The following is a 27,703-nucleotide window of genomic DNA, read 5'->3' as shown; positions in this document are numbered from 1 at the left end:
ACAATCTGGGTTTATAATCTGGTTTATAATCGACTGTGGGGGGGGGGGCAGGGGGGGTCGTAACTACATTATAGTATTATCAGAGATCAACCAAACTTTACTTAATTCCACAAAACTCTTACAAAACCTCAAATTCCTCTAACTGTTTTCTAACAGGTAGCCCACATTATGTTCGGTGGTAGTCATGAGTTTTCCCTATCATATAAATGACGTGGTACTAGCGCGGGTCCCCAATGGCAAGATATACTACACCAAGATCAGATCCATATCTCTGGCGAGGAAGGAGTGTGTAGCAGAGTTTGATGATGGAAGTGTGGCTGCTGTTGACTGGATCAACATATTTGATGGTAGGTTTTAGTTACATACCTGGACACATCCCTAGTTTAAATATGTTAAATTTATGGAATTTTAAGCAATTATTACACTACAGACAAGTCAACAAATAGTATTAGTAGTGTACATGTAGTGTATAATGAGAACGTTCTCACTATACATATTTAGACCTATTACCTTCTGACGTAGCTCCCTCAGTTGCCGCGGAGACGGACGTGATTGTGTGTGTGGTTTGTAAACTCGGAGAGTCAGAACCTCCTAATGAGATAATACTGTGTGACACTTGCAATGTTGGTAAGTTCACCTAATTAGTTAATTAAATTATTAGTTAATTAGATCAAACTGATCAGATAATACATTGATCATTTCAGTTTTCAATGAAAACTGAGACTAGAAACTGAGACACTGATGAACATTTTATCGGTGTCCCGGTTTTGATATTGATGGTTCGCGCTTTAATTTACCAAGGATTGATTGCGGAGGATTGACAGGACATTATAATATAATAATATTATTTGATTGTTAGCCAGATTATTTGGTAGATAAAGCCGTATTTGAAAACTCTGCCTCGTTACATTAAGTGTAATTAGATCTACGTTACACGTTCTTAGCAACTAACTTGCTTTTAAAGAATTCCACATTATTTGTTATCTTATTGTGATAGCCTTGAACCGGAAATTCCATTATATCGTTTTCCGGCTGAAAAATGTTGAATTGTTAATGTATTCCATGGTTAGTGACGTCATATCATAATATGATATACCCCAATAAATCAAGTGATTATGGAAAATTTCGCATTTGAAAGAGTCCAGATAGGAATATTCCAGAAGATTCTAGAACGTTTCTAACCAGGAAGCATGTCTTGAGACCTCAGTTATGAAATAAACACTTTCGGAAATATAATATAAAGTATAAACTATATAATACATTTATTCAATCGGTAGATTTGGGTAAAATGCACCAATATTAACAACTGGCGCTCAAACTGTGATTTTATAAATCCTCTGGACTCCATTTTAAAGTTTCAAGGCCAACTATTGCAAAAGACGGCTGCACATTAACAGTGTCATAACCTAAAAGGTCTTAAATTTTAGGTTATGAGTGGCTACTCTTTGGTGCTACTATTTTAGTACAATATGTACATTAAATATACATTACACAATACATTAAATATTGCAGAATATATCATAGTGCAGATATTATTATAGTCGCACGATGAACATTGATGATGCAGATGGTGCTTCGTTTTCAGTATTTATAACTCTCCATCTAGCAGACGTTGTGAAATATGTGGACTAAATTTCCCGTTATGCAACGTTATTCTAATGTCTTAATGTTAACCAATCTTCGACAGACGACTAGTTAATAAGGTTACTCATGCCCAAGTAGGCAAAATGTGATTTCTTCATGATGAATTTAAATCTATCCGCTGGCTTCACCCTTGCATTTTCCATATTAAACGGCCTAGAAACACTGAAAACACACACCTAGTATCGAGTGTTATATCTTCTTATGAGGTCAAGGTATAACCTTGCCTACTATCTAACCTTGCCTGCTGTGTACCACTGTGTGTTAATCTGTGTACTTGGTTTCTAGTGCACCATCTCCTCACTGTTTTTCATGAGGCTATTGTTTTAGTGATATCAACAGTTGTGGACACACTCGGGGATATCAAACAGCCCGAGATGAAGTCCTCGCTAGATCGTTATGTACATTGTGTTGTACAAGTATTGTAAGTATGTATATGGTAGTGTACATTGTGTAGTATTGTATAAGTATTGTATGTTCCAGAATCCTCTCATTCCAATCAGGATAAATTAGTTTATGGGGATATCGTGGTTACAGGGTATTATGGCGCAGCAACTCTGTCAATCCATAAATTTCCGCACAGATCGGTCAACACATTGCGAACTTAAATAGTTGAATTAAGTTTATGCTTTAAGAAGAACATGTGTAAACGATTGTTTATCTGATCTCTTTATAAATAAGAAGTTATTACACTTGATCTGTAATCTTGTAAAACTATGTTTCTAAGTTCAGCAGAATGTAACTGCAAAATAAGTTAGCAGCCGTAGTCCTAATATAAATCACGTATACTAATCAAGAGCGTTAAGATTTAAACTTCATGTATTTTACTCTTACAGACTGTAAATTTTATAATACTCAGTTTACGTTGCAGACAATTGCTACGAATCTCTTCTAATGTCTACATATACAGAACATTTTTAGATTACGTCTTGTAACAATGTGAACAGTCGGAAAGGTTTATATAGTGCAGTGTGATGACTCAATTAATGATCATGTCGCGCAATCGGCAATACTCACGCACTTCTCACGCAATACTCACGCACTTCTCAGTTCTCACGTATATATTACTATTGTATATCATTATATAAGTACTACAAACTACACTCTTCCACCTCTCTCACAATAATATAAATAATAATAGCAGCTCAGGATTAAGCAGGCTTGAAATGGGCTCCAAAACTCTATCACATGGACGTACGTGTACGTGTATCGTGTACGTGTTAACGTGTACATGTAAGTGGCGATGGAAATGTCTCTCCTCTACCATCATTAAAAATGATATCCTCTGGGTCCTTTCTGCTTCCGTATATCCTAATATGATTACCATTTTCCATTTCTGCATAATCTGCCCGACCTAGAACGTACCATGAACAAACCGTATCCAGTCACCCAATATAATATTACAATATTCGTTTTGTTGGAAGATATTTTTGGTTCATCATGACTACACACTGGCGTTCATTTTCCTCGTCAATAAAAATGATGCCTTTGATCCTGTAATGAACTAATTCGACAATTGTGTTTCCACCTCTGTAGCTAATGATTAATTACAGTTTTTATTAATATTCGTAAGAAAAGAAGGACGAATGATCTTTGATCAGTTATTATAAATCAGGTTATCTTGAAGAATAATGATATTTAAAGTATTTAACTAAATCATTTTACTTACTCCTTACTGAAGTAGTCATCAGATATATATATATATATACTATGATTGGCTACTGGGACACGTCATACACACGGTTGGATTGTTAATTCGGTTGAAGTACCTTTACATCCATTATCACCATAATCTGAACATGATTTATTAAAAATTTGCAATATCGAAAACGAAAAATCTGAATAAACTGAAAATTTTGAAACTGAAAGCTGCACTCAATTGATGGAAGGCAAAAATTTACTCATAACTAGCAAGGTAATAGCTACAAATGAACAGCAGATTTATAAATCTGCTGATATAAATATATATATATATATTTGAGACATTCAGTGAAACAGTAAAACACGAAATTCACATTAAGCTATCGATTGTGTAATCTTTACATGTCTCATTCTGAAAGCAAGTTTATTAAAATAACTGTTATAATATATATATAATTCGAACAATTGAAACAAATCAAATTGGCGGGCAAACGATCCGTTTCATGATATGTATAAAAACAATACCAATCATCAGTGCCAAATAGAATAATGAATTGTAGCGCTATGACATGTTGCTCCTTTATAAAATAATGCTCCTGCTTAACTGCAGTCGAGCACTCTCTTTGGGAAACCAAACAACAACTATTTATTATATATATATATATATATATGTCACCAGGGTAAGCCCAAATTTATAAAACCCAAACCCCTGGCCCTGATACACAAGCCTAGAAACAGCTTAGAGGAAATATTTATAGAAGCAGATTATTTCAATTTCCGGATAATGAAAACTCTTTCTCTGACTTTTTGTCTTAGCTTGAATAAACATTTTTATTTGTCCCTTGTGTAATAAAGCCCAGCACTGAGGCTAAATTAATGTTATTTACAATTTGGCTCTTTAACCTTACGACTTATGTATCATTAATTATTTAACACATCAACAATTCAACAATTGAACTGCCTAAATCTGCACTGTAAACACAGTATCCTCCCGTCCCCACCCACCACCCACCCACCACATTGGTCTAACCCATCAATATTGTACTTACTCATCACCAAACTCATCATGTGGCCCCGACGTAAAACACCGTATCGTAATTTATAATACTCTGAGTTAAGAGTTACTTCTTGTTGGTTTATAACCTCGAAATCGTGGCAGTGCATTGCTTTCATTCCTGCTGCCCTGAGTATCACAAAGAAGTCTGTGTGTTCCAGAATCTTCAGCTCGTCCGACCAACCGCCCATTTTTATAATGTCGTTTGTTTTTGCAAGGAATATGTTGCTTACAATATCGCACTGAGAGCAACCTGGGAATTGTGGAATTTCCCTGTCACATTTCCCACTAATAACTCGCAACATTTTATAGTTCTGTCTGTAAAGAAACTGAAGGTTCCCAGCGAACGGGTCCTTACCAGCACACTTACCTCCCACTAATGTGGCATCTGTTCTCTCTAGTATACCAAGCATCTTCTCAATACTTGTATTGCCAGATATGATGTGATCGTCATCTAGCAACAGAAAATACGGAGTGTTTACTTGCTTCAACGCCAAGTTTCTCCCTAAAGATATCCCAAGATCCCTATCCGAACCTATGATATATCGTAGAAGTGGAAATGTGGCAATATCTGCCCACACCTCTTCAGAATAGTCCCCCGGTGGTGGTCCATCATCATAAGCTATGATCCTCAGATCACTTCCCCTGACGTCCCGGATGGACTGAGCAAGTCGGGTTACTAACTGTGGCCTTCGTGCAGTTTTAGTGATGACTGTCACGCAAGTAAACACGTCCCTACACTTGGTATTTGAAGAATTTGTCATGATTATAGGGTCTGCAGGTTTGTTGAGTCGGCAAGCGGGAAAATCACAATCCTCCGTAAGCCCACCTCTGCCGTTTATCAGTGGTTTCATTTTCTCCTTGAAAACATTTTCGGTTTCAATTTTGATCCTAGAGGCTTTCACTGAGCAAGGTGTCAGAGATATAACATTCCCCAAGCAGCTATTAATACTTGCTTCAAGTCTCCCTGCATTCTCAACTGTTGGGGACATGCAGAGCTGTTTGTTTTGTTCATGTTTTGCTCTTAAATAAACACCCTTCATAACTTCAAACTCCACTCCATCTGAACAATCTCCTAGTTTCAGAATGTTGGAATAACCTTCCCCCACAACAACACACTTGGTGGTATTATCGTACTGTAACATCCCGCTATCCGTTAAAGTGAACTGTTGGTCGACTGAAGGGTCACAGTGGGAAAGAACCAGAATATTGTTCTTATCTGGTGCTGCACATCGGCCACTTACCCAGAGTTGTATTCGGCTGTTCTGAAACCTTTCAGTCACCCTTCCTCCTGACTTCTTTATCCTTCTTCCTCCTGAATCCTTTACCTTTCCTCCTGAATCCTTTACCTTTCCTCCTGACTCATTTTCCTTTCTTCCTGGCTCCCACTTGTTATCTCTATCTTTATCTTCTGTTCTCATGAGTCGCGGAGTGGTAGTTGGGGGCACAGTGATGTTCTCTGTTGCAATCTGAATATTATGCTTCTTCTTGTCAATCTGGAGGGGTCCTCCATTTGTCTTCCCAATTTCTTTAAGGTTTACACTGTCATTAGGGTGGTTGGTCTGAAGATTTTGCAGTTTTTGTGGTACTGAGGCTGAGTAGTAGGAGAACATTTCAACTATAAACACTAGCAGTAGCAACATTACCGTCACCACGCAGATCATTCTCTTAGTCTTCAACAGTCGCAGTTTCATCTTTTAACATCAACTGCTGGGAAACGAAACGTTACATCACCACCTTTTTAGATTTGTGGTAAATGGTTTAGTAAGTGTAGCATTTCAACTATGCTAATTAACAAAATTAGTAAAAAATAAACTAGCAACGTTAAAGTGCTCTACTTTTTAGTCGTTACGAATACGGAGCCTTTCAAATAAATAATTTATTCCCAAATTATCTTGGGTTTGTGGACCTCCTACATCTAGACACTTAAAGATGATGTTAGTATCACCCGCTACTTTATTTCAGCTCACATTTACTGAGATGTAAGCAGTATGTAGTACTGTTACTGGTGTGTACATTACAGGATTACAACTTGATTGAAATGTTGAAAAATAGGCAACTTTTAAAGTTCTATGACCACTGTTAACTTTTAACATGGTGTAGTCTACATAGCTGCACAGTGCACACGTGCCATGCATAACATAAGTCGATGCTTGCTGTTTAGAAAAGGTTCACAGCTCGATCAAAACAACTGAACCTAGCACACAATCCTACAAGTAAAATGTCCACCGAAGATACGCTTGTTAATTAAAAAACAGTAAATTAACCTCAGACGGCCGGAAATTAAAATACCCAGCCCGGAACATAAGTGAGTTCCGTTTAGTAGTTCTGAGATCCTGCTTACATTTAATAGTATAATTAAGCACGGGTGTTTCATTTTATTACCATTTCATCAGTTGGGTGGCTAGACCCGGATGGTGTGAAGTTGTGAAGTGGTCATTAAAAAGTCAAGTGATCGTCCGAAATTTGTGGGCAATTGTCTGTTTATATTAGCAGTATGTGGTTCTTTTGGCTCCGTGAGGAGTGAGAGTTGAAATTGGATATGGCGTGCTTTGAGTATGTTGTCGGTTATTATTTATTTGGCTGGAATAATGGTTGGATCACATTTGTATCAAAGTTTCGATTTTATGGTTACGATCTGAAAGGGGTGTAAGTGCTGAAAGAGGTGCGTGTGTGTGCTTAAAGAGGTGCGTGTGTGCTGAAAGAGATGTGAGTGCTGAAAGGGGTGTAAGTGCTGAAAGAGGTGCGTGTGTGTGCTGAAAGAGATGTGAGTGCTGAAAGGGGTGTAAGTGCTGAAAGAGGTGCGTGTGTGTGCTTAAAGAGATGTGAGTGCTGAAAGGGGTGTAAGTGCTGAAAGAGGTGCGTGTGTGTGCTGAAAGAGATGTGAGTGCTGAAAGGGGTGTAAGTGCTGAAAGGGGTGTGAGTTCTGAAAGGGGTGTGAGTGCTTAAAGAGATGTGAGTGCTGAAAGGGGTGTAAGTGCTGAAAGAGGTGCGTGTGTGTGCTGAAAGAGATGTGAGTGCTGAAAGGGGTGTAAGTGCTGAAAGAGGTGCGTGTGTGTGCTTAAAGAGATGTGAGTGCTGAAAGGGGTGTAAGTGCTGAAAGAGATGTGAGTGCTGAAAGAGGTGTGAGTGCTGAAAAAGGTGTGAGTGCTGAAAGAGGTGTGAGTGCTGAAAGAGGTGTGAGTGCTGAAAGGGGTGTGAGTGTTGAAAGAGATGTGAGTGCTGAAAGGGGTGTGAGTGCTGAAAGAGGTGCGTGTGTGTGCTTAAAGAGGTGCGTGTGTGCTGAAAGAGATGTGAGTGCTGAAAGGGGTGTAAGTGCTGAAAGAGGTGCGTGTGTGTGCTGAAAGAGATGTGAGTGCTGAAAGGGGTGTAAGTGCTGAAAGGGGTGTGAGTGCTGAAAGAGGTGTGAGTGCTGAAAAAGGTGTGAGTGCTGAAAGAGGTGTGAGTGCTGAAAGAGGTGTGAGTGCTGAAAGGGGTGTGAGTGTTGAAAGAGATGTGAGTGCTGAAAGGGGTGTGAGTGCTGAAAGAGGTGCGTGTGTGTGCTTAAAGAGGTGCGTGTGTGCTGAAAGAGATGTGAGTGCTGAAAGAGGTGTGAGTGCTGAAAGGGGTGTGAGTGCTGAAAGAGATGTGAGTGCTGAAAGAGATGTGAGTGCTGAAAGAGGTGTGAGTGCTGAAAGGGGTGTGAGTGTTGAAAGAGATGTGAGTGCTGAAAGGGGTGTGAGTGCTGAAAGAGGTGCGTGTGTGTGCTTAAAGAGGTGCGTGTGTGCTGAAAGAGATGTGAGTGCTGAAAGAGGTGTGAGTGCTGAAAGAGGTGCGTGTGTGTGCTGAAAGAGATGTGAGTGCTGAAAGGGGTGTAAGTGCTGAAAGAGGTGCGTGTGTGTGCTTAAAGAGATGTGAGTGCTGAAAGGGGTGTAAGTGCTGAAAGAGGTGCGTGTGTGTGCTGAAAGAGATGTGAGTGCTGAAAGGGGTGTAAGTGCTGAAAGGGGTGTGAGTGCTGAAAGAGGTGTGAGTGCTGAAAAAGGTGTGAGTGCTGAAAAAGGTGTGAGTGCTGAAAGAGGTGTGAGTGCTGAAAGAGGTGTGAGTGTTGAAAGAGATGTGAGTGCTGAAAGGGGTGTGAGTGCTGAAAGAGGTGTGTGTGCTGAAAGAGATGTGAGTGCTGAAAGAGGTGTGAGTGCTGAAAGAGGTGCGTGTGTGTGCTGAAAGAGATGTGAGTGCTGAAAGGGGTGTAAGTGCTGAAAGAGGTGCGTGTGTGTGCTTAAAGAGATGTGAGTGCTGAAAGGGGTGTAAGTGCTGAAAGAGGTGCGTGTGTGTGCTGAAAGAGATGTGAGTGCTGAAAGGGGTGTAAGTGCTGAAAGGGGTGTGAGTGTTGAAAGAGATGTGAGTGCTGAAAGAGGTGCGTGTGTGTGCTGAAAGAGATGTGAGTGCTGAAAGGGGTGTAAGTGCTGAAAGAGGTGCGTGTGTGTGCTTAAAGAGATGTGAGTGCTGAAAGGGGTGTAAGTGCTGAAAGAGGTGCGTGTGTGTGCTGAAAGAGATGTGAGTGCTGAAAGAGGTGTGAGTGCTGAAAGGGGTGTGAGTGTTGAAAGAGATGTGAGTGCTGAAAGAGGTGTAAGTGCTGAAAGAGGTGCGTGTGTGTGCTGAAAGAGATGTGAGTGCTGAAAGGGGTGTAAGTGCTGAAAGAGGTGCGTGTGTGTGCTTAAAGAGATGTGAGTGCTGAAAGGGGTGTAAGTGCTGAAAGAGGTGCGTGTGTGTGCTGAAAGAGATGTGAATTGTGAGTGCTGAAAGAGGTGTGAGTGCTGAAAGGGGTGTGAGTGCTGAAAGGGGTGTGAGTGTGCTGTATCTCATTGCTCAATCTAAGTAAACCTATTAAAATTCTCGTAGAATTTCAATGTTTGTACGTGAAATCCTATTATCGTATTAAGCGAAGAATAATCGTATTAAAAATTGGATACCGATAAGTATTTTGTCGTTGAAGATCAGGACCGGCTAAACCTAAGGCGGTGAAATTTTTATCGGTAAAAATATAACCGGCTAAAAGTATGGATGCAGCGGCCGCTTACGCCCGCGTTCCAGCCGAGAAGGAAATTAATTGTAGTCCAATATTCATTATCACCGTCTGAAATACAGGTAAAGGACTCTCTATAATCATGAATATTAATAAATACTGTATGAGTGTATTTGTTCAAATCCCACTTGAAATATTGCTACATTTTATGTGGGATGCAATAATAAATAATGCTATAATAACATTGTTGCCTTGGTAACCTTGACTTTTATATAAGAATGAGGTATCTGGCTTACATTCTATTCGTATTATTTCACACACTGCACTCTTTGTGTTACACACACTACTGACCACATAGCTGCACTCTCTATGTGTGTGATAAAGGTTGTGCCGTGTGTTTACAGCTGATAATGTAAAATACACCTTGCAACACAGGCAATTATGTAGCACATTCTTTTGAATTGTTTACATAAACAATCTTGCTATTACGTGTGGTCTATTTTATGAAGAGCTAAAATTGCTGTAGAACAATGACATGATGTACAATCACAGTGATTTCACGCGACGATTTTTTGAAATGTTTGGCATAGTATCACACCTACAACATGTTTATCTAACACTGGACTGGTATGCTCTGGTATGTGTTTTGAAGATGTAGAATCCTAATCCTAACAAGTTACCAGATCACACGACTCTCTGTGAACGTTTGTACGACATTCCAAACAATATATGTAACAGGAAATACTTTACGTCCTGCCAATATTTAAAGGAATGTACTGGAAAATGGAAATGTAGCATCATCATTATAATATACCTGTTAGCTTGTACTACATACCTTACATACCACTAATTGGCCTTCGTATCTCATTGAACCTGTACACTGTACTGAGCTATTTGTCTCTATTCACGTCATATATAAATATATTGTATATAATCTGTCTTCTTATATATTACATTATATCATATTATATGTACTGTTCGGTGTTCGTATATGCATTTAATTGACGTGTAGCAGAGCTCAAGAACACGCCTTTAGTCTGCTTTAGTCTGTTTGACAGATGGAACGTACAGAATGTAGGTATGAATATCACGAGGCTTTTTAACGCACTGGTGACCTAATATTTTCTTACATTCTTCAAAGTTCAAAGAAAACGCATTTGAGCGTATAAAATGTGCGAATAGATGGCCTCTCCCAGATATAATATTTATAACGAGATATAGAATATCTCAATATATTAAATTTAGGGAATCCTAATAAATAGTTTCGTACTATTTCACCGACACACCCTTCTCACCACCAGGTGATGATGAGATTACTATAACATCACACCTGGTCTAATATATTTCAACAGTATGAGATACTGATAATGACAAACTATTTCCTCCAGGATATCACCAGCTGTGCCACCCCACCATAATAACGTCCCAGCATATCGCCCAGGAAAAGTGGCACTGTTTTTACTGCGTCAGCAAGGAAAAGAATCCGTACATAAAGAATCCATTCGAGAATTCCAGGTATGGGCAATATGGATAGTTGAGAGATCGACCTGTTGCATACTTCACGTTTTTGAATGTTTTCACTGATTCAGGAATTGTTATCTCATGACTTGTTATGTTAATTATGTTTTTTTTTTTCTTCAGGTCAACATCACCTAGATCACCGATAAAACGAAAGCGAAAGTTAGTTAAAGAGGCGCCTCAGCAGGTTAGTCCAGTTTAAGAAAAGTTGATGCTTCAAATGTGCTCACTGTGCCCTTCTTGTACCCCCATCACGTTCCCATAATGGATATCTTGTCATTTAAATGAAGATTTTTGTTGACGTTTTTGGGAGCGAAATATTGAAGATTTTTCTATCGCGAAACCTTAGAAATGGACGTGTTAAAAAAAATGCTTGATGCAGCGCGATTACAAATTGGTTAAGGTGTTAAGTACCATTTCCTGTCGAAAGATCTTTATTAAACATTAAATTCCGATGGGTCCCAATTCCAGTAAAGCGACCAATTTATCCCTGACAACGTGGTATTATAAGTAGATCCTGCGACGCAACTTGACGCAATACTTTACGGTTTTGTAACGCGCTATGTAACAACTATTGGTATCGGGATCAATTCTTGCGCGCGTGTACTGTTTTATTTAATTTTAGCTCAGATCGCGATCGATCGATCATGCAGCTCGTTACGTAATTAAATGAAGTATTTATTCGGTCAAGAAATAAAGATCGATCTGTCGGCTTGTTGGTTGCTTTAGCAACATGTTTAGAGTCATAGTATGCTATATTTGAATAGCAGTGGTCATTCGTATTTATCACACGCATGAAAGCGCAGCATAGGGTAATTTGGTGTAGAATAAAGGACTGCCGATGGTTGCTTGTAATTTCCCGTGTCAAATTATACTACGCTGATTAATAACCGGTATGCCTTATCTTAAGTATTAGAGATGCCACCTTCGATGAGAGCACGTTTCCTTGATTTTTGTAGGGGATTTGTAGGGGATTTGACCCATGTAGGGGATTTATGTTCCGGGGTATTTGGAACAGGTTTAGGGGTTTAAATAGTTAGTACCTGTCCCAAACCATCAGAAAAATCAAGTTTTGACCTCCCAACCCACTCAGGCCACTCCCAGGGGCCACGCCCATCCCAAAATAGCTGAAATCCAGGTAAAATCAAGATCGAAAATCTTTACCCCTGTAGGGGATTTATGTTCCGGGGTATTTGGAACAGGTTTAGGGGTTTAAATAGTTAGTACCTGTCCCAAACCATCAGAAAAATCAAGTTTTGACCTCCCAACCCACTCAGGCCACTCCCAGGGGCCACGCCCATCCCAAAATAGCTGAAATCCAGGTAAAATCAAGATCGAAAATCTTTACCCCTGTAGGGGATTTATGTTCCGGGGTATTTGGAACAGGTCTAGGGGTTTAAATAGTTAGTACCTGTCCCAAACTATCAGAAGAATCAAGTTTCGACCTCCCAACCCACTCAGGCCACTCCCAGGGGCCACGCCCATCCCAAAATAGCTGAAATCCAGGTAAAATCAAGATCAAAAATCTTTACCCCTGTAGGGGATTTATGTTACGGGGTATTTGGAACAGGTCTAGGGGTTTAAATAGTTAGTACCTGTCCCAAACCATCAGAAAAATCAAGTTTCGACCTCCCAACCCACTCAGGCCACTCCCAGGGGCCACGCCCATCCCAAAATAGCTGAAATCCAGGTAAAATCAAGATCGATTTACCCCTGTAGGGGATTTATGTTCCGGGGTATTTGGAACAGGTTTAGGGTTTAAATAGTTAGTACCTGTCCCAAACCATCGGAAAAATCAAGTTTTGACCTCCCAACCCACTCAGGCCACTCCCAGGGGCCACGCCCATCTCAAAATAGCTGAAATCCAGGTAAAATCAAGATCGAAAATCTTTACCCCTGTAGGGGATTTATGTTCCGGGGTATTTGGAACAGGTCTAGGGGTTTAAATAGTTAGTACCTGTCCCAAACCATCAGAAAAATCAAGTTTTGACCTCCCAACCCACTCAGGCCACTCCCAGGGGCCACGCCCATCCCAAAATAGCTGAAATCCAGGTAAAATCAAGATCGAAAATCTTTACCCCTGTAGGGGATTTATGTTCCGGGGTATTTGGAACAGGTTTAGGGGTTTAAATAGTTAGTACCTGTCCCAAACCATCAGAAAAATCAAGTTTCGACCTCCCAACCCACTCAGGCCACTCCCAGGGGCCACGCCCATCCCAAAATAGCTGAAATCCAGGTAAAATCAAGATCGAAAATCTTTACCCCTGTAGGGGATTTATGTTCCGGGGTATTTGGAACAGGTTTAGGGGTTTAAATAGTTAGTACCTGTCCCAAACCATCAGAAAAATCAAGTTTAGACCTCCCAACCCACTCAGGCCACGCCCCGGGGCCACGCCCATCCCAAAATAGCTGAAATCCAGGTAAAATCAAGATCGAAAATCTTTACCCCTGTAGGGGATTTATGTTCCGGGGTATTTGGAACAGGTTTAGGGGTTTAAAAAGTTAGTACCTGTCCCAAACCATCAGAAAAATCAAGTTTCAACCTCCCAACCCACTCAGGCCACGCCCAGGGGCCACGCCCATCCCAAAATAGCTGAAATCCAGGTAAAATCAAGATCGAAAATCTTTACCCCTGTAGGGGATTTATGTTCCGGGGTATTTGGAGGGATTTGGAACAGGTTTAGGGGTTTAAATAGTTAGTACCTGTCCCAAACCATCATAAAAATCAAGGTTCGACCTCCCAAGCCACTCAGGCCACGCCCATCCCAAAGTAGCTGAAATCCAGGTAAAATCAAGATCGAAAATCTTTACCCCTGTAGGGGATTTATGTTCCGGGGTATTTGGAACAGGTTTAGGGGTTTAATTAGTTAGTACCTGTCCCAAACCATCAGAAAAATCAAGTTTAGACCTCCCAACCCACTCAGGCCACGCCCCGGGGCCACGCCCATCCCAAAATAGCTAAAATCCAGGTAAAATCAAGATCGAAAATCTTTACCCCTGTAGGGGATTTATGTTCCGGGGTATTTGGAACAGGTTTAGGGGTTTAAATAGTTAGTACCTGTCCCAAACCATCATAAAAATCAAGTTTCGACCTCCCAAGCCACTCAGGCCACGCCCAGGGGCCACGCCCATCCCAAAATAGCTGAAATCCAGGTAAAATCAAGATCGAAAATCTTTACCCCTGTAGGGGATTTATGTTCCGGGGTATTTGGAACAGGTTTAGGGGTTTAAATAGTTAGTACCTGTCCCAAACCATCAGAAAAATCAAGTTTAGACCTCCCAACCCACTCAGGCCACTCCCCGGGGCCACGCCCATCCCAAAATAGCTGAAATCCAGGTAAAATCAAGATCGAAAATCTTTACCCCTGTAGGGGATTTATGTTCCGGGGTATTTGGAACAGGTTTAGGGGTTTAAATAGTTAGTACCTGTCCCAAACCATCAGAAAAATCAAGTTTTGACCTCCCAACCCACTCAGGCCACTCCCAGGGGCCACGCCCATCCCAAAATAGCTGAAATCCAGGTAAAATCAAGATCGAAAATCTTTACCCCTGTAGGGGATCTATGTTCCGGGGTATTTGGAACAGGTTTAGGGGTTTAAATAGTTAGTACCTGTCCCAAACCATCAGAAAAATCAAGTTTCGACCTCCCAACCCACTCAGGCCACTCCCAGGGGCCACGCCCATCCCAAAATAGCTGAAATCCAGGTAAAATCAAGATCAAAAATCTTTACCCCTGTAGGGGATTTATGTTCCGGGGTATTTGGAATATGTTTAGGTGGTTTAATAGGTAGTACCTGACTCAAACAATCATAAAAACCAAGTTTCGACCTCTTGACCCACTCAGGCCACTCCCAGGAACAATGCGCAACTATTTGTAGGGGATTTGAAAACCGTGTCAAATCCCCTACAAATCCAGACTGAGAATCTTTACCCCTGTAGGGGATTTATGTTCCGGGGTATTTGGAACATGTTTAGGTTGTTAAATAGTTAGTACCTGTACCAAACCATCAGAAAAATCAAGTTTTGACCTCCCAACCCACTCAGGCCACTCCCAGGGGCCACGCCCATCCCAAAATAGCTGAAATCCAGGTAAAATCAAGATCGAAAATCTTTACCCCTGTAGGGGATTTATGTTCCGGGGTATTTGGAACAGGTTTAGGGGTTTAAATAGTTAGTATCTGTCCCAAACCATCAGAAAAATCAAGTTTTGACCTCCCAACCCACTCAGTCCACTCCCAGGGGCTACGCCCATCCCAAGATAGCTGAAATCCAGGCAAAATCAAGATCGAAAATCTTTACCCCTGTAGGGGATTTATGTTCCGGGGTATTTGGAACATGTTTAGGTGGTTTAATAGGTAGTACCTGGCTCAAACAGTCATAAAAACCAAGTTTCGACCTCTTGACCCACTCAGGCCACTCCCAGGAACAATGCGCAACTATTTGTAGGGGATTTGGAAGCCGTGTCAAATCCCCTAGAAATCCAGACTGAGAATCTTTACCCCTTTAGGGGATTTATGTTCCGGGGTATTTGGAATTTGTTAAGATGGTTTAATTGTTGGTATTTGCCCCAAACCATTAAAAAAAATCAATTTTCGACCTCTCAGCCCAATCAGGCAACTCCCTGGGGCCACGCCCATCCAAAAATATCTGAAAATCCCTTAAAACCCAGACTGAGAATCTTTACCACCGTATTCGATTTGTGTTCCGGGGTATTCTTTTTGGTATGACTTACTATTACCACTCATTCAAGGAATATGTTAAATCAAATAATACTCATGCTAATTTTTTTCGAATGAAGGTTCATTATCGCATTTATTTGATAGTTTTGATTATCAGATCAAGCCAAACTTTATGGAATTGTATTTGGCCATTCAAATTACGTTTGATCTGAAAAAATGAGAGTTGTAGCTTCTCATTTGACCGGGATACGAGGCATAACGAGTTTATTAATTACGTGTGATCAGGTGATTGGATTACCTGTTCAGGTGATTAGGCGACCCCGTTAAATAGCAAGGGAACCCAATTAAGGTGTCCTATCACATAATCACCCAATCAATTTTGTTAACGAGATACATAAAATGCTTGATAACTTCGTCATTTCAAATCCGTTTGGCCTCAATTTTTCAGATCAGATGCACCAATTAACTATCTACAGTAATCTGAAATAAATGGGCGTCTAGCATGTCCGGAAAGAACAATATAGGTGATTTAATATTATATGCATATGGACGTAATAGTTACAGCATGCCATCTGCAAATTTACAGGTCCATAATATGAAACACGGTGGTGGTATAAACTATAAGACACAACGTATGTAACGTTACTTTTGCCCCACCCCCTGTAACTTTTCTGGGTTAGGCGTGGCCCCTGGGAGCGGCCTGAGTGGGTCAAGATGTTGAAACTCGGTTTTTCTGATGGTTTGGGTCAGGTACTATCCATTTTTACATAAAAACATGTTCCAAATACCCTGGAACATAAATCTCCTACAGAGGTAAAGATTTTCAATCTTGATTTTACCTGGATTTCAGCTATTTTGGGATGGGCGTGGCCCCTGGGAGTGGCCTGAGTAGGTTGGGAGGTCGAAACTTGATTTTTCTGATGGTTTGGGACAGGTACTAACTATTTAAAACCCTAAACATGTTCCAAATACCCCGGAACATAAATCCCCTACAGGGGTAAAGATTTTCGATCTTTATTTTACCTGGATTTCAGCTATTTTGGGATGGGCGTGGCCCCTGGGAGTGGCCTGAGTGGGTTGGGAGGTCGAAACTTGATTTTGCTGATGGTTTGGTACAGGTACTAACTATTTAAACCCCTAAACCTGTTCCAAATACCCCGGAACATAAATCCCCTACAGGGGTAAAGATTCTCAGTCTGGATTTGTAGGGGATTTGACACGGTTTCCAAATCCCCTACAAATAGTTGCGCATTGTTCCTAGGAGTGGCCTGAGTGGGTTGGGAGGTCGAAACTTGATTTTTCTGATGGTTTGGTACAGGTAATAACTATTTAACCACCTAAACTTGTTCCAAATACCCCGGAATATAAATCCCCTACAGGGGTAAAGATTTTCAATCTTGATTTTACCTGGATTTCAGCTATTTTGGGATGGGCGTGGCCCCTGGGAGTGGTTTGAGTGGGTTGAGAAGTCGAAACTTGATTTTTCTGATGGTTTGGGACAGGTACTACCCATTTTTACACAAAAACATGTTCCAAATACCCCGGAACATAAATCCCCTACAGGGGTAAAGATTTTCAATCTTGATTTTACCTGGATTTCAGCTATTTTGGGATGGGCGTGGCCCCTGGGAGTGGCCTGAGTAGGTTGGGAGGTCGAAACTTGATTTTTCTGATGGTTTGGGACAGGTACTAACTATTTAAAACCCTAAACATGTTCCAAATACCCCGGAACATAATCCCCTACAGGGGTGAAGATTCTCAGTCTGGATTTGTAGGGGATTTGACACGGTTTTCAAATCCCCTACAAATAGTTGCACATTGTTCCTAGGAGTGGCCTGAGTGGGTTGGGAGGTCGAAACTTGATTTTTCTGATGGTTTGGTACAGGTAATAACTATTTTTACACAAAAACATGTTCCAAATACCCCGGAACATAAATCCCCTACAGGGGTAAAGATTTTCAATCTTGATTTTACCTGGATTTCAGCTATTTTGGGATGGGCGTGGCCCCTGGGAGTGGTTTGAGTGGGTTGGGAAGTCGAAACTTGATTTTTCTGATGGTTTGGGACAGGTACTACCCATTTTTACACAAAAACATGTTCCAAATACCCCGGAACATAAATCCCCTACAGGGGTAAAGATTTTCAATCTTGATTTGTCCTGGATTTAAGTTGTTTTGGGATGGGCGTGGCCCCTGGGAGCGGCCTGAGTAGGTTGGGAGGTCGAAACTTGATTTTTCTGATGGTTTGGGACAGGTACTAACTATTTAAACCCCTAAACCTGTTCCAAATACCCCGGAACATAAATCCCCTACAGGGGTAAAGATTTTCAATCTTGATTTTACCTGGATTTCAGGTATTTTGGGATGGGCGTGGCCCCTGGGAGTGGCCTGAGTAGGTTGGGAGGTCGAAACTTGATTTTTCTGATGGTTTGGGACAGGTACTAACTATTTAAAACCCTAAACATGTTCCAAATACCCCGGAACATAAATCCCCTACAGGGGTAAAGATTTTCGATCTTGATTTTACCTGAATTTCAGCTATTTTGGGATGGGCGTGGCCCCTGGGAGTGGCCTGAGTGGGTTGGGAGGTCGAAACTTGATTTTTCTGATGGTTTGGTACAGGTACTAACTATTTAACCACCTAAACATGTTCCAAATACCCCGGAACATAAATCCCCTACAGGGGTAAAGATTTTCAGTCTGGATTTGTAGGGGATTTGACACGGTTTTCAAAGCCCCTACAAATAGTTGTGCATTGTTCCTAGGAGTGGCCTGAGTGGGTTGGGAGTTCGAAACTTGATTTTTCTGATGGTTTGGTACAGGTAATAACTATTTAACCACCTAAACTTGTTCCAAATACCCCGGAACATAAATCCCCTACAGGGGTAAAGAGTTTCGATCTTTATTTTACCTGGATTTCAGCTATTTTGGGATGGGCGTGGCCCCTGGGAGTGGCCTTAGTGGGTTGGGAGGTCGAAACTTGATTTTTCTGATGGTTTGGGACAGGTACTACCCATTTTTACACAAAAACATGTTCTAAATACCCCGGAACATAAATCCCCTACAGGGGTAAAGATTTTCAATCTTGATTTGTCCTGGATTTAAGTTGTTTTGGGATGGGCGTGGCCCCTGGGAGCGGCCTGAGTAGGTTGGGAGGTCGAAACTTGATTTTTCTGATGGTTTGGGACAGGTACTAACTATTTAAAACCCTAAACATGTTCCAAATACCCCGGAACATAAATCCCCTACAGGGGTAAAGATTTTCGATCTTTATTTTACCTAGATTTCAGCTATTTTGGGATGGGCGTGGCCCCTGGGAGTGGCCTGAGTGGGTTGGGAGGTCGAAACTTGATTTTTCTGATTGTTTGGGTCAGGTTCTTCATATCTACTCACCAAATCATGTTCCAAATACCACGGAACTGAAATCCCCTACAGGGGTAAAGATTCTCAGTCTGGATTTGTAGGGGATTTGACACGGTTTTCAAATCCCCTACAAATAGTTGTGCATTGTTCCTGTGACTGGCCTGAGTGGGTCAAGAGGTCGAAACTTGGTTTTTCTGATTGTTTGGGTCAGGTTCTTCATATCTACTCACCAAATCATGTTCCAAATACCACGGAACTGAAATCCCCTACAGGGGTAAAGATTCTCAGTCTGTATTTTAGGGGACTTCAGCTATTTTGGGATGGGCGGCCTGAGTGGGGTTACGTGTTATTTAGTTATCGGTTATATTTATATCTTATTGTGTCTAAATACGAGCAGTTTAGTGAGACCTCTAAAATCTTATCCTTGTAAATTCTACAATTATAAATATTGTAACGTACGTGCGACGCGCAAAATCCCCTACAAAATCCCCTACAAAATTCAGGGAAACGTCTTCTGCCTTCGATAAGATTTACCGGAAGTTTAATTTTCGTTTTTCATTTCAGAAAAAGATTCCAAAGAAACGTAGAAAGCTCCACCGATCGCCACCGAAACCTCCAAAAACCTCTAAATCATTTGTGGCTAAGAAGTGTACGGTTTCAATTATAAAAAAGCCAATCCCAATAGTGCCTAAAGAGTTTTCAGACGCAAGTAACTGTTCCTCTGACCAGGCTTTGATACCAGAAGAGACTAGATCAGTTCACACACCATCACCACCTCCAGTACCACCTCCTACACTTCCCATCAGACCAGTCAACACCGTTCAGCCCTTGAATCACAACATGGCGTACCCAGTGTGTAGCCCGCCCCCCTTGCAAATGTCGCCTCTCGTCAAGAAAACTCCTCGTCTACAATCCTACTCTCCACCTCCCCTCATGACCCCTCGTGACGTCACTGTCAATCACAGTGCCTTGATGACGTCACTGCCACCTCTTCAGAAAGCTAGAGATATGGACTCTGATCCTTTGCGGAGTATCCCTGACTGTCCCTCTTCAAGTTGGACACACAACACTAGCAAGCCATCTTCCAAGCTTAAAAAGTCTCCTGTGTGCTCGACACGCCCTGTTAAGTCTGAAGCTAGTCCACAGGAACGTTCTGAAATAGTAGAAAACACCACTATTATCCCTCCAAACCCCTTTCTTGAACATCCTCCGCAACTACCATCTGGAGATTTGGTCAGCAACATCAGTTCAGATCAGATACGAGGCCTGTACATGCGACTGTACGACTTCTTGCAACAGACACGGGCCCAGGGGAATCCTGTAATAGACCGTGAAGTGGTACAGCACCTCATATCTTATGGTAATGAACAAATTCAAAGATTGTCATCAGCTGGCTCCATTTCAAATTCCGAACAGTTGGATGGATCTAGTTCAAGTCAAGTAACCAGCCTGAACAGTGCCGGGAATACGACGGACCTAAGTTCACGTGGCACTTCGTCTAGCTCGGAGAATTCAGTCGAAACAAGTGCTAAAAATAATCTGAAAAAAGTTCTAGAGCAAGACTCGACTGAGTCCCAAAAACCTGACTCGAATATAGAGCGGATAACTGCACACGTGGCAGCAAGTCCTGCTGGAGGCAAGATAACAGAGCAGCTTCCTCCGCGTTCAAACTCTCGACAAACTTCTGTTACTGATCAAGAATTGGAATCACTCCGAAGTTTAATGAACCAAGACGGGAGGGGCATTTCAGCCCACATTGCAGCGAGTCCCGCTGTCCTGAAAGAAAAAGAACAACCTCCTCTGCGTTCAAACTCTGGGAAATCCTTGGTTACCAATAAGGAATTTGAATCCCTCAGTTTGCTGATAGACCAAGAAGAGAGGAATATCTCCTCCTCTGGGAAGGAAACAGTTATACCGCCTATTTTAAACTCTTTGTCTTCTCCTTTTGAAGTTTTTGCTTCTCCGCAAGAATCCTCAACACTAACAAAAAATAAGGAGCCTGTATCGAATTTAATTGAAGTACCAATTTCCTCAAAAACTGTGTTGATTAAGGCCACGTCAAGTGCCCAGCCGAAGTTTGACGCTGAATTAAAACCCACGAAAAAGATAATTTCCCAACCGCTGGAACCTTTTAATCTTGCTATGATGGGTCCTTTTATTCAAGACATAAAAAAGAAGAAGATAAAAAAGATTCCAGTGAACCGTAAAATGGCCAAAGCAGTCATCGTAAAAAATCAGGAGAAGAAGAAGAAGCAATTGAAGAGACCAACCAAGTCTGTGCCGTCAAGAAAAAGACCAAAACCAGATCCTCCGATGTCATCGATATACACCGCGGTCCAAGCAGGGAATTCAGTCATAATAACGCCTAACTCTGCATGTAATCCGTCCACTAAGAACTCTGTTCCGGTTCAATTCATTACGGAAGTAGATGTTCCCTCAAATACGGATTCGTCAGCGGATTTTTCCAAGACATTTGCAGAGTATCCGTACAGTGCTACAAACCAGAAAGTTTCTGATCTACCCAGTCCTGCTCAGTGCAGTCTACCTACTACGCCGCTTCTTCCCGTTCAAATGTCATCAACTTCTATCCCTGTTTTTGGTAGCAATAAACCCATTGGCCCATCCACCCTTAATGGGCCCTTGACATCCATATCAGCTTGCACAAATCATGTTTCTTTTAGTCTTACTGGAGACGGTATAGCACCATCCAATCATTTGACTCTTCCCAAAACGTCTGTGGTGCCACCTTTTGAGCAAAGTATATCCTGTCCCACTGAAACTGTTTCCCAGAAGAATGACTCCATCATCAGGAAATTCCACTCAGTGGAAACGAGTAGTATGGCCCCAAAATCAAACGACATTGTCAAGACTATTCCAACAATCCCTTTCCAGTTAACAATGACTCCAACTCAGCATCCGTTCGAAAAGGTGGCCTCACCGGCTAGCACGGTATCAATTCCATCGCTTGGTAATGTTATAAAGAATGAGGAAACATCTTTAAAACCTCAACTAAAGAATGATGATATTTCAACATCAGATGCTAAACAAACGTCCGCTTCGGGCAGATCCGGCTTACCTCGAAAAAGTAAGAACCAAGCGAATCATAACATCAAAAGTTTCACCATCTTTGATAGTTATTCTTCGCTGTTTGACTCGGATGGTGATGAAGATGACGTGTTTGTTACTCAGAAACCTGCGTCTCAGACATCGTCTGAACTCAGGGACGTAGGGAACTACAATCGTATGGCATTACCTGTATCTCAGGGAAGTGAAAACTTTGGCCCTGACAGCAACAACACTCAAATTCTCGATAAACTTATTTCGAGCCAAACATCTTCAGAGGGAAAAAGCATGACTTCCACTACAAATGCTGTTTCGCAGGAAATTTCACAAACAACTCCTTTTTCTGCCACTCTCTTCCTTGATGAGCTGTTTGATACAGCATCTGGGTCCAGCACAGGACCAAACCATGCTTATGTATCTAACACAAGAATGGACCATGTTTCAGTAGTGCCATCTTTTTCCAGCACAAGAATGGACCCTGTTTCAGTAGTGCAATCTGTTTCCAGCACAAGAATGGACCATGTTTCAGTAGTGTCATCTGTTTCCAGCACAAGAATGGACCGTGTTTCAGTTGTGCCATCTGTATCCAATACAAGAATGGACCATATTTCAGTATTGCCATCTGTATCCAGCACAAGAATGGATCCTGTTTCTGTAGTGCCATCTATTTCCAACACAAGAATGGACCATGTTTCAGTAGTGCCATATGTTTCCAGCAGAAAAGCGTCCCCCGAGGAGTTGGCTTCAACATCGTCCACATTGACCACCCGTCAACATCCTGCTACCTTTCATTGCAAGACCTCTCCTCCTCCTGCATCATCCCCATCTGACCAGAAACATACTACCGTGTATCCCAACAAATCTGTTATTCTGATGGCTCGAGGCATTTCACAAGTTTTGCATCAGATGTTGATGGTTGCCTCTGTCAAAACAACCTCAGAACTAGCTATTAGGGCAGCTGTGATAAGACTAGAGGAGAGAGCTACGTCCGTCAACTTTCTGACTGCCACCTTACTTCACGAGTTGATTACTGTTGCTGTCAGCAGTTTAAAAAAGGTCAGTGGTTACACCGACAAATTCTATTTATGATTTCAATTCCTTTCTCTCACATTTTTTAGATCTATTTAAGCGACAACATTTCAAATACGATTAAACTTGGGCACTTTATAGTTAAAATACTAATTTTATCTTTCATCAGATTAGGGACACTGCGCCTGTCACGAATTCTCAAAATCCATCCCTGGGTTCAGACGCCTTCTCACAAAATTCGACCCTTACTTCTGCTGCATTCTCACAGAATGTAACCCCTGCTCCTGTTGTCTGTTCCCAGAATCTTTTCTCCAAACCTGTTGCCTGTTCGCAAAATGTTTCTCCTACTCCTGTCGCCTGCTCGCAGAATGTTTCTCCTGCTCCTGTCGCCTGTTCGCAGAACGTTTCTCCTGCTCCTGTCGCCTGTTCGCAGAACGTTTCTCCTGCTCCTGTCACCTGCTCGCAGAATGTTTCTCCTGCTCCTGTCGCCTGTTCGCAGAACTTTTCTCCTGCTCCTGTCGCCTGTTCGCAGAACGTTTCTCCTGCTCCTGTTGCCTGTTCGCAGAATTCAACCTCTGTCCCCATCGATTGCTCGCAGAATATATCCCCTAATCCTATCGCAAATAGACAAAATCTGTGTTCTACTCCTGGCAATAACAATTCAACCGAGTCTGAAAAACTTACAACAACGAACATTTGGGATGAAAACAGAGAGCCCAACAAAAATGTACGTAACTTTTTTAAATTATCTTTTGAAGCATGATTCATATTCCATATTCAGACTTACCATCTGCCTATTATCTTGATAATTTGTCTATTCCAAGCATAATTCATATTAAGTATCATTGCCCAAAATGAACAATTTCTCCATCCAATTACTAAACTCCCTTCATTTCAGAAGATAACAGGACAGTGCTACAACTGTTACTCCACAGCCCAGATCACCTGTAGACGGTGTGCAACTGCTCTCTACTGCTCCCTCAGATGCGAGGTACTGATTATACACTCTTACAGTCTGAAGTTTAGAAACGATAAACTAATGATGTATTTTTTAGTAATAATATAGTCTTCTTTTATTAATAACAGTCTGTTGAAATGCTGTATTTTTTCTATCCATATTTACAGTCACGTCAGAATGCACAATTCACTCTGTGAATGGTTCTGATAAGAACTCACGTCGTTTTCTGTATAGCTGACCATAATGCTCAATTTTAACGTGTATTTTACTAACATCACTCAAATTTCAGTTGGAGCACTTGGCGATACACCGACGCGAGTGCTGTAAGAGACAATCATAACACTGAGTGCATCATGCACACTGTTCATCGTGATCACTGTTCATCGTGCACACTGTTCATCGTGCACAATGTTCATCGTGCACACTGTTCATCGTGCACACTGTTCATCGTGCACACTGTTCATCGTGCACACTGTTCATCGTGCACACTGTGCAGCGTGCACACTGTTCATCGTGCACACTGTTCATCGTGCACACTGTGCAGCGTGCACACTGTTCATCGTGCACACTGTTCATCGTGCACACTGTTCATCGTGCACACTGTTCATCGTGCACACTGTTCATCGTGCACACTGTTCATCGTGCACACTGTTCATCGTGCACACTGTTCATCGTGCACACTGTTCATCGTGCACACTTTTCATCGTGCACACTGTTCATCGTGCACACTGTTCATCGTGCACACTGTTCATCGTGCACACTGTGCATCCTACAGAGAATTATTGCTCGAGTGGTGGAAAACAAACAACGCTCCAAACAATAACTGATTTTTGAACCGTGAACACTGAACATCACTGATTTATCGTTGACATAAAGTCGTGATTTGGGGCTGCATGTTTTTTATTATTAACTTTGAACCTGGTTAAATTATTTCCACATTAATTTTGAATCGATTGCTTTCGTTGAGATTTTCCCAGATCTTGGATACGTTTACCAGGCGTACATTTGAATTATCATTTCTACCTACTCGATTATTGGTGTATCGAATGTTGATACTCTGTGATAGTAGCACGTTGATGAGTGTAAGAACAAGTGTTATCATACCACTATCACTTAATGATTGGTCACAATATCGGTTTAAACTTCCTGAGAAACAAAATATTTACAGTTTGCTTTTGTGTGCTTAGTTTTGAGTTTTAGATTTTGATGCATGTATCTTTACGTTAACTGTTGTTGTAAGTCTGGTTTAAGTATAGTCTGACGCTTATTTCAACTACTAATCGTTTCTTATTGTTTTGTTTTAAAAAAGCTCTTTCGTGGTGTTTAATTTTTAATTATTTTACTTGCTTTTAATTTTGACTAAACACTGAATTTTATCAAGACTTCTGCAACGGATTTGAAGTTTAATTTTATTTATTTTAATCGGGGCTCTGTAATAATGAGTAATCGTGAATGATTTGAAAATTCGCTAGAGGTGAAGATTTCGAGTTTTACTTCGTTCTAAAGTACAAAAAGGCATCATCTTTTTAAAAAATGTAAATTTAATTTGACTATCAAATAACAGTATCTAATCCCGCCACTTTTCTGTGTAATCTAAGAAATGGTCCACGTATTATTAACGACCTACAACGTTTCATTTCATGTCAGATCACCTGCACACTTTTTCTGTGCCCAACATGTACCACTATACTGGTATACAGTATACACTATACCAGTACAGATCTCAACCACGCGATCTATTAGCGCACCCGTGCCTCGGCTTATGACTATGAGTTGTTTCCTTTTTAATTATTTTACTACCGGTGTCTTAGGTTATAAATAAATAAACGTAAACGTGGGCCAGTGAGCCACAGTTTCATACACTTATTGGTTAATTACTCAGTACTTAGAGGTCTTAACATACGTTTGAGATAAAGTAGTCCGAGAAACTGGCCTTCTGTTGATTCAAGCTACGCTGATTATAAGTTTGAGGATGATTAATGACACTTTGACCTTGGAAACTCATAACAGAATTTATGATGGCTTGATTGCGTGCGGGCTCTTTGTCTGCTTTGTGATCGGACTGCCGGGAAACTGTCTAGCTTTGAAATATTTCCTCAGCACAAAGAAACGAAATCTGTCAGCTCTTCTTTACATAGTGGCATGTTCTATCGATATAGGTTCCTCCGTCATTCACCTTCCAGTTGCTTTTAGTCTGCTGAACAACCGAACTGCTGGGTTACTCAGCAACTCTGTAGTTAACTCCATTTGGAATTCCGTCCTCCTGCTGCTTCAACTAATGTCCATATTCGTGGTTATGACACTGTCGTTATCACGAGCGATTGCCATAAAGTACCCTTTCTACAAAATCAACAAAAGAGCAGTTCTTGTGTCCATCGCTGTTTACCTCCTTTACCATTGCATTTGCAACTCTCTACTTTTTGTCTATCCCAAAATGGCTAACAGTAACAGCTACGCTAGTAGTGACGCATCGCCAATACCCCCAGAATTTTTACCACTGTTAACCTGCTACATGTTTAACTACAGCGCTTGTTTGGGAATACCTACAATCATCGTGTTTCTGACGTTTCTTCTCTCGATTCTTATGCTCCGGAGAGATCCTGTCGCAAACAATGTATCCCAAAGGAGAAATCAACATGCTTCAATCACCATTACTTACTTTACAGCCCTCTTCCTCTGTTGCAATTGCTTTCCTTTCATCAACTGCTGTCTCTTCACTTACACCATGGTGACGTCCAAGACATACCCGGGTCCAATATACGATAACCATTTTATGTACTTCTACAGCTGGCTTCTAAGTGACGTCTTATGTACAGTCCTAAACGCTTCTCTAAACCCGCTGCTCTATGTTTGGAGGATGACGGAAATGAGGTTGTGGATTGTTGGAATCCTCCGAAATAGAGCAACCAGTGCTTCTATGGTGATAGCGAATACAAGCAATGAAACTGAGACCGAACTGTAACAGTAAAGATATTAGTAATGACAACCTAAACTGGATAAAATGAACTAATTAGGAAACGGCCGAACTGGTAACTTTTGAAAAACTTGAACTGAATCGAATTTGTTGCAGGCATCCACCATGAAGTAGCATGTTTTGTGAACATAATTAAATAACATAGTTTATAACAGTGTGTATTCCGATGATCCTTTACTTTGTAAAGCCAGCTGTATGCATTTTGTGTTTATGTGTATTTCAGCTTCCGGCACTGCAGCTAGTGTGCTGTGTTTTTATTGTGTTATTAACGTATTATTTAGCATATTTAACAGTCCCTGAGTTTGAAAGTTGTTAATTGGTGTTTGAGACAAGTATTTTTGTAATACTACTAATACGTTGTAGGTTTATAACCTACCAGGACGAGCACCGAGTTGGACTCGTCGATATGTATGGAACAAATATTTTACGAGCATCACCCGTTAACTAATACGCTGTGCTATATATTTGCATATTGACGTAGTTGATGGTTGAGCTGGTTTCGAGCACAGGTCGCTCTCAAATCCAACGATGAGCAACGCCAACGATTCGACCTTCGGCATTTGAAACCTCCTCAAGCCTTCGCTGGAGTGCTCAACCTTCTGGACTTATTGGACTACTAATACGTTGTAGGTTTATAACCTAGTAACCACTAACCTGCCAGGACGAGCACCGAGTTGGACTCGTCGATATGTATGGAACAAATATTTTACGAGTATCACCTGTTAACTAATACGCTGTGCTATATATTTGCATATTGACGTAGTTGATGGTTGAGCTGGTTT

The 27,703-nt window shown here is 41.2% G+C and overlaps 1 protein-coding gene across 1 annotated transcript; it reads left to right on the top strand.

Moving 5' to 3' along the window:
• The first annotated feature begins 160 nt into the window (after window positions 1-160).
• LOC134812119 (mucin-2-like) lies at window positions 161-25,426 on the top strand. The gene is made up of 8 exons (XM_063819311.1): window positions 161-347; window positions 532-627; window positions 10,727-10,853; window positions 10,980-11,043; window positions 19,462-23,016; window positions 23,159-23,716; window positions 23,888-23,980; window positions 24,237-25,426. Exons 1-8 carry the CDS (start codon window positions 185-187, stop codon window positions 24,285-24,287), a joined length of 4,707 nt encoding a protein of 1,568 aa, XP_063675381.1. The 5' UTR covers window positions 161-184; the 3' UTR covers window positions 24,288-25,426.
• The last annotated feature ends 2,277 nt before the right edge of the window (window positions 25,427-27,703 follow it).

Source organism: Bolinopsis microptera, chromosome 3 (assembly GCF_026151205.1).
Source record: "Bolinopsis microptera isolate Bmic1 chromosome 3, MBARI_Bmic_1.0, whole genome shotgun sequence".
Taxonomy (NCBI): domain Eukaryota; kingdom Metazoa; phylum Ctenophora; class Tentaculata; order Lobata; family Bolinopsidae; genus Bolinopsis; species Bolinopsis microptera.
This window is presented reverse-complemented; position numbering and strand designations above follow the sequence as displayed.